General features: G+C 44.4%; 1 protein-coding gene across 2 annotated transcripts in view; it reads right to left on the minus strand.

Moving 5' to 3' along the window:
- Positions 1 to 3,715: 3,715 nt before the first annotated feature.
- The window catches only part of LIPH (lipase H), a 57,209-nt gene continuing 44,789 nt past the window's right edge, over positions 3,716 to 16,135 (minus strand). For both annotated transcript variants that reach the window (XM_033211946.1, XM_033211945.1), the window contains 2 exons: positions 7,320 to 7,493; positions 3,716 to 4,361 (listed from right to left, as the gene is read on the minus strand). In XM_033211946.1, the coding sequence (XP_033067837.1) occupies positions 4,274 to 4,361; positions 7,320 to 7,493 (262 nt within the window). In that variant the 3' untranslated portion in view covers positions 3,716 to 4,273. The remainder of the gene's footprint in view (positions 4,362 to 7,319; positions 7,494 to 16,135) is intronic.

Consider the following 16,135-nt stretch of genomic DNA (forward strand, 5'->3'; position numbering starts at 1 on the left):
CCCAGTCATGTAGAACTGTGAGTCAATTAAATATCTTTCCTTTATAAATTACCCAGTCTTGGGTATTTCTTCATAGCAGCCTGAGAAGGGACTAATACAACACACAAAGTTGGCAGCAAAGTGAGTGGTAGAAAGGAGTCATGGAAAAGCAAACAAGGGAGGGTTTTAACTACAGGTTGGCATCCTCCAGTAATGTCGTAAGGTCCTGGAGGGTTTTGGCAATGGTGCTAAAACGAGGGTGTAAGAACAAAATCCCCTAGATTTTGGACAGGTGAGCTTGCTGAGGTGTTGGGACCACCTGGAAAATGTGATAAGAAGTGACAAAGGGGCCGGGCACAGTGGCTCACGCCTGTAATCCCAGCACTTTGGGAGGCCAAGGCAGGCAGATCTCTTGAGGTCAGGAGTTCGAGGCCAGCCTGGCCAACATGGTGAAACCCTGTCTCTACTAAAAATACAAAAATTAGCTGGGCGTGTTGGCACGTGCCTGTAATCACAGCTACTCGGGAGGCTGAGGCAGGAGAATAGCTTGAACCCAGGAGGTGGAGGTTGCAGTGAACCGAGATCGGATCACTGCACTCTAGCCTGGACAACAGAGCAAGACTCTATCTGAAAAAAAAAAAAAAAGGTGACAAAGGAGCTAACTTCTGTCTTTTCTGGGAAGTCTGGGAAATGGGCTATTGGCCTCCAAAGATAATAGAGACAATAGTAACGAAGGTGTCTGGGAGAAAAGTCTAAGACAGAGAAGGTTAGACACCCTCATGAGAAGGTTAGGCACCCTCATGGAAATGCACTATGGCTAGGGTGGAGGGGAAGTCTTTACTCACAACTGAACATGGTTCCATGGGGGTCAGAAGATAACAAAGTGTTCATTTAATACATGTTTCCTGAATGCAGACTATATGGGAGGCACATGACTCCTGCCTTGCAGAGCAGTCTAGTGGAGAAGACAGATATTTATCAAATAATCACGCAAATAAAATGTTAAAAATATAGGCCAGGCGTGGTGGCTCACACCTGCAATCCCAACACTTTGGGAAGCCGAGGCAGGCAGATCACTTGAGGTCAGGAGTTCAACATCAGCCTGGCCAATATGGTGAAACCCTGTCTGTACTAAAAATACAAAAATGAGCTGGGCGTGGTGGCGCAGGCTTGTGGTTCCAGCTACTCAGGAGGCTGAGGCACGAGAATCATTGGAACCTGGGAGACAGAGGCTACAGTGAGCCAAGATTGCACCACTGCACTCCAGCCTAGGTGACAGAGTGAGACTTCATCTAAAAAAAAAAAAAAGTTAAAAAATACAACTAAAAAGTGCTATGAAGGAGAGGTACAGTGTGGAACTTCTCTGTATGGAAATAAGGTCAAAGAAGACTCCCTGAGGAGGTGGCAATTGAGCCACGATCCAAATGATGAGTAGGAGGTCACCAGTGAAGAGGGAAGGGAAGAGGGTAGACTGTAATTTAATTGTGTTTTGAATTTGACACTCAGACAGATATATGGTACTGAGACAGAGGGGAGGAGTAGCAAGGATAACAAGAGATAGTCAAAAGTTCCAGGGGCCCTTGGAAGAAAGATACTGAGAACAGAGTGGCCACGCTTGTAACTGCCTTTGTTTCTCCTGATCACTGTTACATGAAACTTATTGAAATTCATCCCCTCTCCAGTGAACAAACTTCCTTTCTTTATCCATTCATTCATCCATCTACCCGTCCTACAGTGAGCCAGGTACTGGGCTAGGAGACCTGTTAGCCCAGAGTTTACAAATTGGTAGAAATTCTATTTCAGGCATTTTGTTGCTATTGTTTTGACTCCCTGCTTACCAGGAAAGGAAAGAGAACAAAAAAATGTGCTAATCAAAATACGGACCAATAAAACTCTAAGAAGAAACCAGGGCCGCCGGGTGCAGTGGCTCACACCTGTAATCCCAGAACTTTGAGAGGCCGAGGCGGGTGGATTACAAGGTCAGGAGTTCAAAGCCAGCCTGGCCACGATGGTGAAACTGGGTATCTACTAAAAATACAAAAATTAGCCAGGTGTGGTGGTGGGCACCTGTAATCCCAGCTACTTGGGAGGCTGAGGCAGAGAATTGCTTGAACCTGGGAGGCAGAGGTTGCAGTGAGCCAAGCTTGTGCCACTGTACTCCAGCCTGGGCAACAGAATGAGACTCCATCTCAAAAAAAGAAAAAAAACAGGGTCTACAGTACACTGATCTCTCTATCCACAATTGCTGAGGAAATGTGGGAAGGAGGAGGAAGGATAGTAAGATGTCCAAGAGCTTGTTCCACTCAGAGTTCAGTCATCCCTCACTTAAATAAAACAGACTCTGTATTTGATGCAAATGTAAATCTGTAAGAAGATGTGCCACTCGGGAATATATTTATAGATTTCTTTAATTTATGACATAGAGAATCCATTTCTTGGCCAGGTGTGGTGGCTCACGCCTGTAAACCCAGCACTTTGGGAGGCCGAGACAGGTGGGTCACCTGAGGGCAGGAGTTCAAAACCAGCCTGGCCAACATGGTGAAACCCTGTCTCTACTAAAAATACAACAATTAGCCAGGTGTGGTGGCACATGCCTGTAATCTCAGCTAGTCAGGAGGCTGAGGCAGGAGAATCAATTGAACCCGGGAAGCGGAGGTTGCAGTGAGCCGAGATCGCACCATTGCACTCCAGCCTGGGCAACAAGAGTGAGACTCCATCTCAAAAAAAAAAAAAAAGAGAGAGAGTCAATTTCTTCATAACAAGGGCTGTTTTCACAGATAGCAGTTGAAGGAGCAATCACTTGGGTGAGGAGGAGGTGACTGGGCCTGTGGCACTTCACAGACCTTCCTACAGTGGCCACAGCCATGGGACAGATGGTGCCTCCCCTCACACTGGGCATCTGGCCCCAGGGATTGTCTTCCCTTCTTTCTGGCCTCAGCCCGACAGGACCTCTTGACCGGACTCCTGCTGTCATTCTAGATTCACATCTACCTCCAGGGAAGCAAAGGATTCCTCAAACTGGAGGCTTCAGATTCTCCAAAAGCAAACCGGTTCATACTTTGAATACACATGTTAGCAAAACAAGTGATAGCCTTGTTCCAAAAGGCTAACATTAATTACCTCTCATAGGTGGCATCGTGAATAGTAGCCGGTCCCCATGTGGAGAGGCTACCCCACAGCTTCCTCGTCCTTCTTTCTTCATCCACTTACTATCTAGTTCCAGCAGCCGCCCTCTTAGCTGTCAGTCCATCCCCACCTCCTCCAGCTCCTCCATGCTCCAACAACACTTTAGAGAAGGCAGAGGGCCAGCACGTGGCTTTCGTGCCTTCCCAGAACAAATAGCCTGAGAGAGAAGCTGGCATTGAGAGAGAGAGGCTCCCTCATTGCAAATTAGATAAGCCCTGTGAAAATAAATAAAAATCGCCGGGCACGGTGGCTCAAGCCTGTAATCCCAGCACTTTGGGAGGCCGAGACGGGCGGATCACGAGGTCAGGAGATCGAGACCATCCTGGCTAATACGGTGAAACCTCGTCTCTACTAAAAAATACAAAAAAAAAAAAACTAGCTGGGCGAGGTGGCAGGCGCCTGTACTCCCAGCTGCTCCGGAGGCTGAGGCAGGAGAATGGCATAAACCCGGGAGGCAGAGCTTGCAGTGAGCTGAGATCCGGCCACTGCACTCCAGCCTGGGTGACAGAGCGAGACTCCGTCTCAAAAAAAAAAAAGAAAAGAAAAGAAATAAAAGCATATTCACATTTATCAAACATCTCATAGATGTGGCACCTATGGGATTTCAAAAAACCCTTCATAGACTTGCCTCCCAAACCCACACAGCAGCCCCATGAGGTAGACGTCAGTTTTGTTCCCTTCTACGAGTGGGAACTGGAGGAAGGTGGCACAGAGAATGCAGAGTTGAGTCCACAGTGAGGCCTCCAGTCCGTCCTTCCCTTGAAGATGCTTGACCTGCAGCCGCGATGGGCAGAACCACCCACGTGACAGGCAGCAGAATTGACAGGTCGGAACAAACGAGGCACCAGGACGCAGCAGACACAGCCCTGGGCTGCCACGAGCCTGGCTATTTCTGACTTGCCCTAGTTAGGGGCTCCCTTCCCAGGATCGTTTTATAGTCACAAGGTTGTTTGATGTTGTACAATGTGACATCCATAAGACGCTACTGAAAAAAGCCTTGGTTTTTTCATACTTTTTGTGCCTTGCAGAAAAGGTGAGGTGAAGCTTTCAAACAGCCTGTGGTTGTAGCTTTCTTTCTATTATTGATACCCATGTGTCCTGGCAACAGTTACATCTGCAACTTTGGGCAAAGAATAGGTTGGAAGACTGTTTCGACGTTTTCCATCAGGACAAGATCATACCGACACAGCTGGGGCCTGGGAAAATAAGACAAAATATCCTTGTCCATGAATTTACAAAAATGCAATAGTCTAGTAAATAATATTATATCCTTAAGATACAAAATTATTTAGCAATTCTTTTTACTATAGAAAATGCTTACGGTGGCCGGGCGCGGTGACTCACACCTGTAATCCCAGCACTTTAATAGGCCAAGGCGGGTGGATACCTGAGGCTAGGAGTTCAAGACCAGCCTGGCCAACATGGCTAAACCCCGTCTCTACTAAAAATACAAAAATTAGCTGGGCGTGGTGGCGCGTGCCTGTGGTTCCAGCTGCTCAGGAGGCTGAGGCAGTCCTTGAGTCCAGGAGATGGAGGTTACAGTGAGCTGAGATCGTGCCATTGCACTCTAGCCTGGGCGAGAGAACGAGACTCTGTCTCAGAAAAAAAAAAAAAAAAAAGAAAATGCTTATGGTAAGTAAAACACCAAGGAGAAAGCAAGATATATGGCCAGGCACGGTGGTTCACGCTTATAATCCCAGCACATTAGGAGGCTGAGGCTGGCAGATCACCTGAGGCCAGGAGTTGGAGACCAGCCTGACCAACATGGTGAAACCCTGTCTCTACTAAAAATGCAAAGAATTAGCTGGGCATGGTGGCGTGTGCCTCCCAGCTACTTCGGAGGCTGAGGCAGGAGAATTGCTCGAACCAAGGAGGCAGAGGTTGCAATGAGCCAAGATTGTGCTACTACTATACTCCAGCCTGGGGCCTGGGTGACAGAGTGAGACTCTGTCACCCCAACCCCCCCAAAAAGAAAGAAAGATGTAAAATTGTATTTACCATATAACTTTAGCTTTAAAAACAATAAAAGAAGGAAGATTATATAGAAATAACAATAAATATGAGCAGTGGTTGCCCCTGAATAATGACAATATGGGTGATATTTTTCTGCTTCCTATCAATTTCTGTACTTTCTAGATTTTATAAAATAAACATATATTGTCTGATATTCAGGGGAAAAAAGTATTAAGTTTTAGGATGGGCCAGGCGCAGTGGCTCAAGCCTGTAATCCCAGCACTTTGGGAGGCCGAGATGGGCAGATCACAAAGTCAGGAGATCAAGACCATCCTGGCTAACACGGTGAAACCCCGTCTCTACTAAAAAATACAAAAAAACTAGCCGGGCGAGGTGGCGGGTGCCTGTAGTCCCAGCTACTCGGGAGGCTGAGGCAGGAGAATGGCGTGAACCCGGGAGGCGGAGCTTGCAGTGAGCCGAGATCCGGCCACTGCACTCCAGCAACAGAGCGAGACTCCGTCTCAAAAAAAAAAAAAAAAAAAAAAAAAGAGTTTTAGGATGTAATGACTATCCTCTTAGGAGAAATTTGTATTATTAAATGTTTTAGGGTACCCTAAACTTTCTTTTTTTGTTTTTTTGTTTTTTTGAGAGAGAGAGGGTCTCTGTCGCCCAGGCTGGAGTGCAGTGGTACGATCTCGGCTCACTGCAACCTCTGCCTCCCAGGTACAAGCAATTCTCCTGCCTCAGCCTCCCAAGTAGCTGGGATTACAGGCACACGCCGCCACTGCCTAGCTAATTTTTTATATTTTTGGTAGAGACGGGGTTTCACCATGTTGGCCAGGCTGGTCTCGAACTCCTGACCTCAGGTGATCCACCCACTTTGGCCTCCCAAGGTGCTGGGATTACAGGCATGAGCCACCATGCTCAGTCCCTAAACTTTCAAGAAAAAGGAATTCATAAAGTACTAACTGCTCACATCATTTCCTGTCTCCCTCTCTGTCCACAGGTTAGATGCTAGGACTATATGGTAGAGGGGCATTTGTCACAAAACATACATGTCAACACAGCTCCGTACTTTAAAAATAACAATAATTCTTTCTCTCCTTCTCCCCTTCTTTCTCTGTTTGTCTGTCTGTCTCTCCCCACACATACATTGTTGCTTATTTTTTCTGGAGCAATTGAGAATAGATTGTTTACTCCTTAATACTTCATTGTATATTTCCTAAACAAGGACATTTTCAGTGCCATTATCAAATTTAAGAAATTCAATATAATACTTTCATACTGTCAAGGGTGCGGTGGCTCATGCCTGTAATCCCAGCACTTTAGGAGACTGAGGCGGGCGGATACTTGAGGCCAGGAGTTGAAGACCAGCCTGGCCAACATGGCAAAACTAAAAATACAAAAATTTTTTTTCTACTAAAAATACAAAATCACAAATACAAAACTTATCTGGGCATGGTGGACATGCCTGTGGTCAAGGGAATAATATGTTCCAATTTTCTGTACCTTTTTTTGTACTAGGCTCTGTTTTATCAGCTTGCCAAATTATACAAAGCTTTCTTTTCTACAACAAATTACCAGCTTACAAGTAGTGTGGTAGTTAGGGAAGAATTGTATAATTCTCAGCATATAACAACAGTATTTCCTTGGATTACTAGGCCATCTATCTTTAAGTACATGCAGTATAATTTTCTTGGATTACTGGGCTACCTGTTTTTATTTTTAAATTTTTTTATTTAATTTTTTGTTTTTATTTTGAGATAGGATCTTGCTATGTTGCCCAGGCTGGACTCCAACTCCTGGGCTCAAGTGGTCCCCTCGCCTCAGCCTCCTGAGTAGTGGGATTACAGGCATGCACCACCAAATCCAGCTGGGCTGGGCTATTTGCTTTCTGGCTTTTTTTTTTTCTTCTTCTTCTTCTTTTTTTGTAGAGATGGGGTCTCCATATGTTGCCCTGGCTGGCTAGAACTCCTGAGCTGAAGCAATCCTCCCACCTTGGCCTCCCAAAGTGCTGAGATTATAGGCCTGAGCCACTACACTTGGCCTGGGCTACTTGTTTATAATAAAAACTAGTTTTAGAAAACCCATCATGTCCCTCATTGTGAATAATAGAGTCTTATTAAAACATCAGACCAAGCAGATTGGACAGGATCCAGCAATATCCCTGGAAAACAGCATTTTGTCTACCCTCAGCTCACCTCTCCGGATGGGCAAGGGACCTTAACTTCATTCGGAGAATCCTGAGCTTGTACCTTGGGCCTATTATAGATCCTGTAGAGAACATCAAGGAAACTGCAGCCACTTTATCTAGATCTTGATTAAATCTTGCAAGTAGACTCACTTGGTGATATTTCTGAAATGTGGTGGGTTCACTGGAAGGAAGAAATAATATTGAAAAATGGATAAAGACTACTAATGAAAGAAAGCAGTTTTGAAGCCTACAAGTCACTGGTAAGCTGGTAACTACTTCACCCCATAGCCTGCACTAGCTGATGTGTTGTTTGTTTGTTTGTTTGTTTCTGAGACAGGGTTGACTCTATTGCCCAGGCTGGAGTATAGTAACCTCCCAAGAACTAGTCAGCTTTGATGGGCAAAGTCTGCTGACTCCAAAGGGCTATGTAAGTGACCCGAAATGACATCAGAGAAATATGATGCTAATGACTGCCTCCTACACACCAGGTGATGTCCTTGTCTCTTAACTCATCTCTCTGACCCCCTGAAACATTCTGCAAGGGGGGCATTATTCTCCTCATTTAATAGACAGAAACAGTTGCTTACAGAGATCGAGCTCCCCAGGTCACAGGCCTTATATGCAGCAGTGAAGAGATTCCAGCCCAGTTCTGACTAAGTTCAAAGTTAGGATCTTTCCATTAAACTGCATCCCTAGATGCCTAAGTACCTCTTTAGCCAAACTAGATGTTAATTGAATTGTGCCTAAACATGCATTTTTTTTTAGTTCTCCCTCTCAAGATGAACCTTAAAAGAGGCAAATCCAGAGTCCTATACTTTTTTCCAAGTGTATAGAGATGTTTTCTGTAGGTGGGAAACCAAATTGAAGTTAAGGTATATCGCTGGAGAGGTTCAGCTCAGTCAATGTCTTTCTAGGGAGGTGGAAGAACCATGGAGCCCCTGGCTTCAGGAACAGAAGGCTTGCTCTAGACATTAATACTTTGTGTTTTTTTGTTTGTTTGTTTGTTTGTTTTTGAGATGGAGTCTTGCTCTGTTGCCCAGGCTGGAGTGCAGTGGTGTGATCTCAGTTCACTGCAACCTCTGCCTCATGGGTTCAAGTGATTTTCCTGCCTCACCCTCCTGAGTAGCTGGGATTACAGGCACCCGCCACCTCTCCTGGCTAATTTTTGTATTTTTAGCGGAGACAGGGTTTCTTCATATTGGACAGGCTGGTCTTGAACTCCCGACCTCAGGTAATCCGCCTGCCTCAGCCTCCCAAGGTGCTGGAATTACAAGCATGAGCCACTGAGCCTAGCCAACATTAATTCTTACTTTGGGAATGGGGTGATTGTGACGAGGTATCTGTCACCCCACTGGGATCATGTCTAAGTCCCAAGGACTACAAAAGTGCCACAAATAAAACTAATCTGAAAGGCGCCCAGATTTTGTTTTCTTGATACCATCTCTACTGAAAGAAACTAGGGCTCCCTGGAGAAATGATTGACTCCACAGCTGGGGCAGGAAATGTGCAAAGTGATCCTGGAAACCCGTGTGCCAGAAAGTTAGGAAGTGTTTCAAAGAGTGATGGAAGCCGGGCGTGGTGGCTCATGCCTACAATCCCCACACTTTGGGAGGCTGAGGCAGGCAGATCACGAGGTCAAGAGATCGAGACCATCCTGGCTAACATGGTGAAAACCCGTCTCTACTAAAAATATAAAAATTAACTGGGCGTGGTGGCTCGCACTTGTAGTCCCAGCTACTCAGGAGGCTGAGGCAGGAGATTTGCTTAAACCTGGGAGGTGGAGTTTGCAGTGAGCTGAGATCACGCCATTATACTCCAGCCTGGCGACAAAGCAAGACTCCGTCTCAAAATTAAAAAAAAAAACAAAAAAGTGATGTAAATGTTCAAAAGACACAGAATCATCTCACACCCATTCAGATGGCTAATATCAAAATAATAGAACATAACAAATGTTGGTGAGGATGTGGAGAAACTGGAACCTGTGTGCACTGTCAGTGGGACTGGAAAATTGTGCAACCATTAAGGAAAACAGTATAGTGGTGTCTCAAAAAATTAAAAATAGAACTGCAATATGATCCAGAAATTCCACTTCTGGATATGTCCAAAAAAATTGAAAGCAGAGTCTCAAAGAGACATTTGCACACCCATGTTCATAGCAGCACTAGTCACAATAGGCAAGAGGAGGAGGCAACCCAAGTGTTCACTGATGGAAGAATAAATAAGTGTGGTATATGCATACAATGAAATATTATTCAGCCTTAAAAAAGAAGGAAATCAGCCAAGCGTGGTGGCTCACGCTTGTAATCCCAACACTTCGGGAGGCCAAGGCAGGCAGATGAGGAAGTTAGGAGTTTGAGACCAGCCTGGCCAGCATGGTGAAACCCCGTCTCTACTAAAAATACAAAAAAATTAGCTGGGCATGGTGGCATGCGCCTGTAGTCCCAGCTACTCGGGAGGCTGAGACAGGAGAATCGCTTGAACCTGAGAGAAAGAGGTTGCAGTGAGCCGAGATTGCACCACTGCACTCCAGCCTGGGCAACAGAGTGAGACTCCGTCTCAAAAAAATAAATCAAATCAATCAATCAGTGAGTTTCCAAGAAAAAAAAAATGAAGGAAATCCTGTCACGTGCTGCAACATGGATGAACATAGAAGACATTATGCTAAGTGAAATAAGCCAGTCACAAAAAGACAAATGCTGTAGGATTCCACTTATATAAGATAAGATACTTAACATAGTCAAATTCATATAAAGAGGAAGTAGAATAGTGTTTACTTTGGGGTGGGGGAAGGGAAGTTGTTTAATGGGTATAGAGTTTTGGTTTCACAAGATGAAAAAGTTCTGGAAATCTACTTCACAACAATGTGAATATACTTAACACTACTAAACTGTACGCCAAAAAAATTATTAAGATGGTAATTTTTATGTTATTTATTTTTACCACAATAAAAAAGAATTTTTTTTTTTTTTTGAGATGGAGTTTTGCTCTTGTTGCCCAGGCTGGAGTGCAATGGCGCAATCTCAGCTCACTGCAACCTCCGCTTCCTGGGTTCAAGCAATTCTCCTGCCTCAGCCTCCTGAGTAGCTGGGATTACAGGTGTGTGCCACCTCACCCGGCTGATTTTTTTTTTTTTTTTTTGGAGATGGAGTGTCGCTCTGTCACCCAGGCTGGAGTGTAGCGACATGATCTCGACTCACTGCAACCTCTGCCTCCTGGGTTCAAGCAATTCTCCTGCCTCAGCCTCCCGAGTACCTGGGACTACAGGCACCCACCACCACACCTGGCTAATTTTTTGTATTTTTAGTAGAGACGGGGTTTCACCATGTTAGCCAGGATGGTCTCGATCTCCTGACCTCGTGATCTGCTCCGCTTCGGCCTCCCAGAGTGCTGGGATTACAGGCGTGAGCCACTGTACCCAGCCAATTTTTTGTAATTTTAGTAGAAACAGGATTTCACCATGTTAGCCAGGCTGGTTTCCAACTCCTGACCTCAGGTGATCCACCCACCTCGGCCTCACAAAGTGCTGAGATTACAGGTGTAAACCACCATGCCTGGCCAAAAAGAATTTTCTTTCAAAGACAGACAATAACAAGTGTTGGCAAGGATGTGGAGAAATTGGAACCCTCATACATTGCTGGTGGGAATGTTAAACAGTACAACTGCCAAAAATAGTTTGGCAGTTCCTAAAAATGTTCAACATAGAATTACCATATGACCCAGTAATTCCGTTCCTGGTATATACCCAAGAGAAACGAAAACATGGTCACATAAAAACTTTTATCCAAATGTTCATAGCAGCATTATTCATAATTGCCAAAAAGTGGAAACAATCCAAACGCCCATGAACTGATGAATGAAATGTGGCATATAAATACATTGGAACACTGGCCACAAAAAGGAACAAGGTATTGCTACATGCTGCAACTTGGATGAATCTTGAAAACATTAAACTGACTGAGCGAGGTGGCTCATACCTGTAATCCCAGCACTTTGGGAGGCTGAGGCGGGCGGATCACCTGAAGTTGGGAGTTCGAGACCAGCCTGACCAACATGAAGAAACCCCATCTCTACTAAAAATATAAAATTAAGCCCAGCGCGGTGGCTCACGCCTGTAATCCCAGCACTTTGGGAGGCCGAGGTGGGCGGATCACCTGAGGTCAGGAGTTCGAGACCATCCTGGCCAACATGGTAAAACTCCGTCTCTACTAAAAGTACAAAAATTAGCTGGGCGTGGTGTGGGCACCTGTAATCCTAGCTACTCAGGAGGTTGAGGCAGGAGAATTGCTTGAACCCAGGAGGCAGAGATTGCAGTGAGCAGAGATCGTGCCGCTGCACTTCAGCCTGGGCGACGAGCGAGACTGCGTCTCAAAAATAAATAAATAAATAAATATATATATATGCATATATCCGGGTGTGGTGGAGCATGCCTGTAATCCCAGCTACTCGTGAGGCTGAGGCAAGAGAATCGCTTGAACCCAGGGGGACGGAGGTTTCGGTGAGCGGAGATCGTGCCATTGCACTCCAGCTTGGGCAATAAGAGCAAAACTCTGTCTCAAAAAAAAAAAAAAAGAAAACTGGCCGGGCGCGGTGGCTCCAGCCTGTAATCCCAGCACTTTGGGAGGCCGAGACGGGCGGATCACGAGGTCAGGAGATCGAGACCATCCTGACTAACACGGTGAAACCCCGTCTCTACTAAAAATACAAAAAACTAGCCGGGCGAGGTGGCGGGCGCCTGTAGTCCCAGCTACTCCGGTGGCTGAGGCAGGAGAATGGCATAAACCCGGGAGGCGGAGCTTGCAGTGAGCTGAGATCCGGCCACTGCACTCCAGCCTGGGCGACAGAGCAAGACTCCGTCTCAAAAAAAAAAAAAAAAGAAAACATTAAATTAACCAAAACAAAGCCAGGCACAAAAGGCCACATATCGTATGATTATCTTTATAGGATATGTCCAGAATAGGCAAATTCAGAGAAAGTTTAGTGGTTGCCAGAGGGTAGGGAGTAGACATGTAGAATTACTACTAAAGGATATAGCGTTTCTTTTTGAGATGATGAAAATGGTTTGGAATTAAATGATAGTGATTGTTGTACATTTTGTGACTATACTAAAATTTACTAAATTGTATACTTTATTTTAAAATGTTTTTTAAAATTTTTTTTTTTTTTTTTTGAGACAGGGTCTGGCTCTGTTGACCAGGCTGGAGTGCAACGGCACAATCTTGGCTCTCACTGCAACCTCTGCCTCCTCAAGCTATCCTACCACCTCCCAGCCTTTTGAGTAGCTGGGACTACAGGCACAAGTCATTACACCCAGCTAATTTTTGTATTTTTTGTAGAGATGGGTTTCACCATGTTGCTCAGGCTAGTCTCAAACTCCTGAGTTCAAGTGATTCCCCATGCCTTAGCATCCCAAACTGCTGGGATACCAGCATGAGCCACTGCACCCAGCCAAATTGTATGTTTTAAAATGTGAATGTGGCTGGCGAAGTGGCTCACGCTTGTAATCCCAGCACTTTGGGAGGCTGAGGCAGGCGGATCACCTGAGGTCAGGAATTAGAGACCAGCCTGGCCAACATGGTGAAACCCCGTCTCTACTAAAAATACAAAAATTATCTGGGCATGGTGGCAGGTGCCTGTAATCCTAGCTACTCGGGAGGCTGAAGCAGGAGAATCACTTGAACCTGCAAGGGTAGAGATTGCAGTGAGCAGAGATCGCGCCACTGCACTCCAGTCTGGGTGACAAAGTGAGACTCTGTCTCAAAAATAAAATAAAATAAAATAATAAAAAAAGGGGGCGAATTTTATGTGAATTACATCTCAATTTTTAATTTTCTTTTTTGAGACAAGATCTCACTCTGTCACTCAGGCTGGAGTGCAGTGGTGTAATCCTAGCTCACTGTAGTTTCAAACTCCTGGATTCAAGCGATCCCCTCGGCTGAGCCTCTTGAGTAGCTGGGACTACAGGCACATACCACCGAGCCCAGCTGTTTGTTTGTTTGTTTGTTTTCTGTACAGACAGAGTCTTGCTATGTTGTCCAAGCTGGTTTCAAACTCCTGGGCTCAAGCTATCCCCCCGCCTCAGCCTCCCAAAGTGCTGGGATTACAGGAATAAGTCACTGGGCTTGGCCTTTTAAAATGATTTTTTTAAAAAGCAAATACAAATACATGAATCCAGGGAGAGTCTCCAGACCAATAATAACCTTGACTGTGACTTCATCTATTCCCATAGTCTGGTAAGACTGGATCAACTCAGGGTACATGCTCTAATATCATTTTCTTTTTCTTAAATTGTAAAAATAATTTAAAAAATGATAAAGTTCATCTTGAAAAAAAAGTACCCATAATCTCACCATGTAATATAACGATTATTTCCTTTTTGTACATATTCTCTGATTGATAGTGACGTTTTCACAAACAGGACTAAAATAAGAATATGTTAAAGATGTTAAGGTATTTATCTTAATCAAGATACAAAACTCCAAATTTAAGAATTCCTACTTAGGAGACATTCACTATATAAAATTAAAAATTGGGCTGGGTGTGGTGGCTCATGCCTGTAATCCCTGCACTTTGGGAGGCCGAGGCGGGAGGATAGCTTGAGCTCAGGAGTTCAAGCCTAGCCTGGGCAATAGTGACACCTCATCTCTACAAAAAAATTAAAAAGTAGCTAGGCATGGTGGTGCACTTAGTTCCAGTTACTCTGAAAGCTGAGCCCAGAGAATCGCTTGAGCCCAGGCAGTTGAGCTACGGTAAGCCATGATCTCGCCACTGCACTCCAGCCTGTGTGACAGAGTGAAACCCTGTTTCAAGAAAAAAAAAAAATTCTAAGACATATGTAAAGCAAATATGTAACAAATTATTGACAGAATACTTAAGTTTTGCTAGGTGGGAAAATTTCATTACATAATTGCACAATCTTCCCTGCTAGTTCTTAGAATCTCCACAATAGAAAATTCTAAATCTAGGTAAGATCTCTGCTCTTGCTTCCTCACTGAAGATTCCTCAAGGTGCGCCCCATAGCGGTGATCTCCCTGAAAATGCTGCCCCACTGTGAATGTGGGGGACATTAGCTATGAAACAGATCAGCAGGGAACCCTAAAAAAAAAATAATAATAACCAGCCCCGCGTGGTGGCTCACGCCTGTAATCCCAGTACTTTGGGAAGCCGGGGCGGGCAGATCATGAAGTCAGGAGATCGAGACCATCCTGGCTAACACAATGAAACCCATCTCTACTAAAAATACAAAAAATTAGCCGGGTGTGGTGGTGGGTGCCTGTAGTCCCAGCTACTAGGGAGGCTGAGGCAGGAGAATGGCGTGAACCCAGGAGGTGGAGCTTGCAGTGAGCTGAGATCGCACCACTGCACTCCATCCTGGGGGACGGAGTTAGACTCTGTCTCAAAAAAACAAAAAACAAACAAACAAAAAAACACTGCTGCACTCCCAAACTTCAAGTATGGTGGGGATAGGGGGAGCAATATAGCTTAATGGGAGGAATCTAATGTAGTGATTAAAACTATAGGTGCTGGGGTTGGATAGACCTGCTTCTAATTTCACCTGATTCACATTGATCAGCTGTGTGATACTGGCCAAATTACTTGGTCTCTCTGAGCCTCAGTTTCTTCATAGATGAAATGGGAATGGTAATAGTACCTCATAGGGTTTTGGTATAATTGCATTAGCCAATTTGTATAACATGCTTAGTTCAATAAACAAAGGTTGTTATTATCATGATCCAAAAATGCATTTTAAAAAGCCACCTACAAACCACCCACCCCACACCCACTTTCTCTCTTTATCTACACAATGAACCCATAGGGTGACTGCCACTTTCAGATGACATTCTACCCAGTCTTCTATGGATGTGGCCAAGAGACAGCCCAAGAGCTTGGTAAACAGTAGGTCCCAGAAAACATTTCCTGAATAAAATGAGCTTCAAGTTCCTTTGCTTAAAGCCTCCTCCCCCCTTTTCCTGAGAATAAAGATTTTCTAAAGTATTAATTTTAAACATATATATGTATATATCCATCAGAAAGTTAAAAAGAAAAGAGAAGTTGGAAAAAAACACTCAAATTCCCACCACCCAAAGGGCAATGTAACATTTTGGCATGTTTCCTTTTCATTGATTTTTACATTGTTAAGCTAATTTTATGCTTTATATAATTTGATATTCTACATTTTTCACTTAGCATATTATAAGCATTTCCTTGTTTATGTTTTATAAATGACTTCAATGTATAGTGGGAATATTTACATTAACCATTTTCCCATTGTTAGATTTTCTTTTCTTTTTCTTTTTCTTTTTAGATGGAGTCTTGCTCTGTTGCCCAGGCTGGAGTGCAGTGGCATGATCTTGGCTCACTGCAACCTCTGCCTCGCCGGGTTCAAGCCATTCTCGTGGCTCAGCCTCCCAAGTAGTTGGGACTACAGGTGCCCGCCACCACACATGCTAATTGTTGTATTTTTAGTAGAGATGGGGGTTTTACCATGTTGGCCAGGCTAGTCTTGAACTCCCGACCTCAGGTAATCTGCCTGCCTTGGCCTCCTAAAGTGCTAGGATTACAGACCTGAGCCACCATGCCCAGCAGCAAATAACATTTCCTGAGTTTCAGAAACATAGTACACACACACATATATATGTTATATATGTATTATATATGTTTACATATGTATTATGAGCTCATGAAAGAATAGAAATGTGTGTGAGTAGAGATGTCTTTTGCCTTTGGGGCTGGGATTGTTGGTGAGATTTGGCAAGGACTTGTACTTTTATATTGCAAATTCCTTTTTTAAAATTATTGTTTTTTATTGATAATGAGAATCATAAT

The sequence above is a fragment of the Trachypithecus francoisi genome, unplaced genomic scaffold, assembly GCF_009764315.1.
Source record: "Trachypithecus francoisi isolate TF-2019V2 unplaced genomic scaffold, Tfra_2.0 Lachesis_group0, whole genome shotgun sequence".
Lineage (NCBI taxonomy): Eukaryota > Metazoa > Chordata > Mammalia > Primates > Cercopithecidae > Trachypithecus > Trachypithecus francoisi.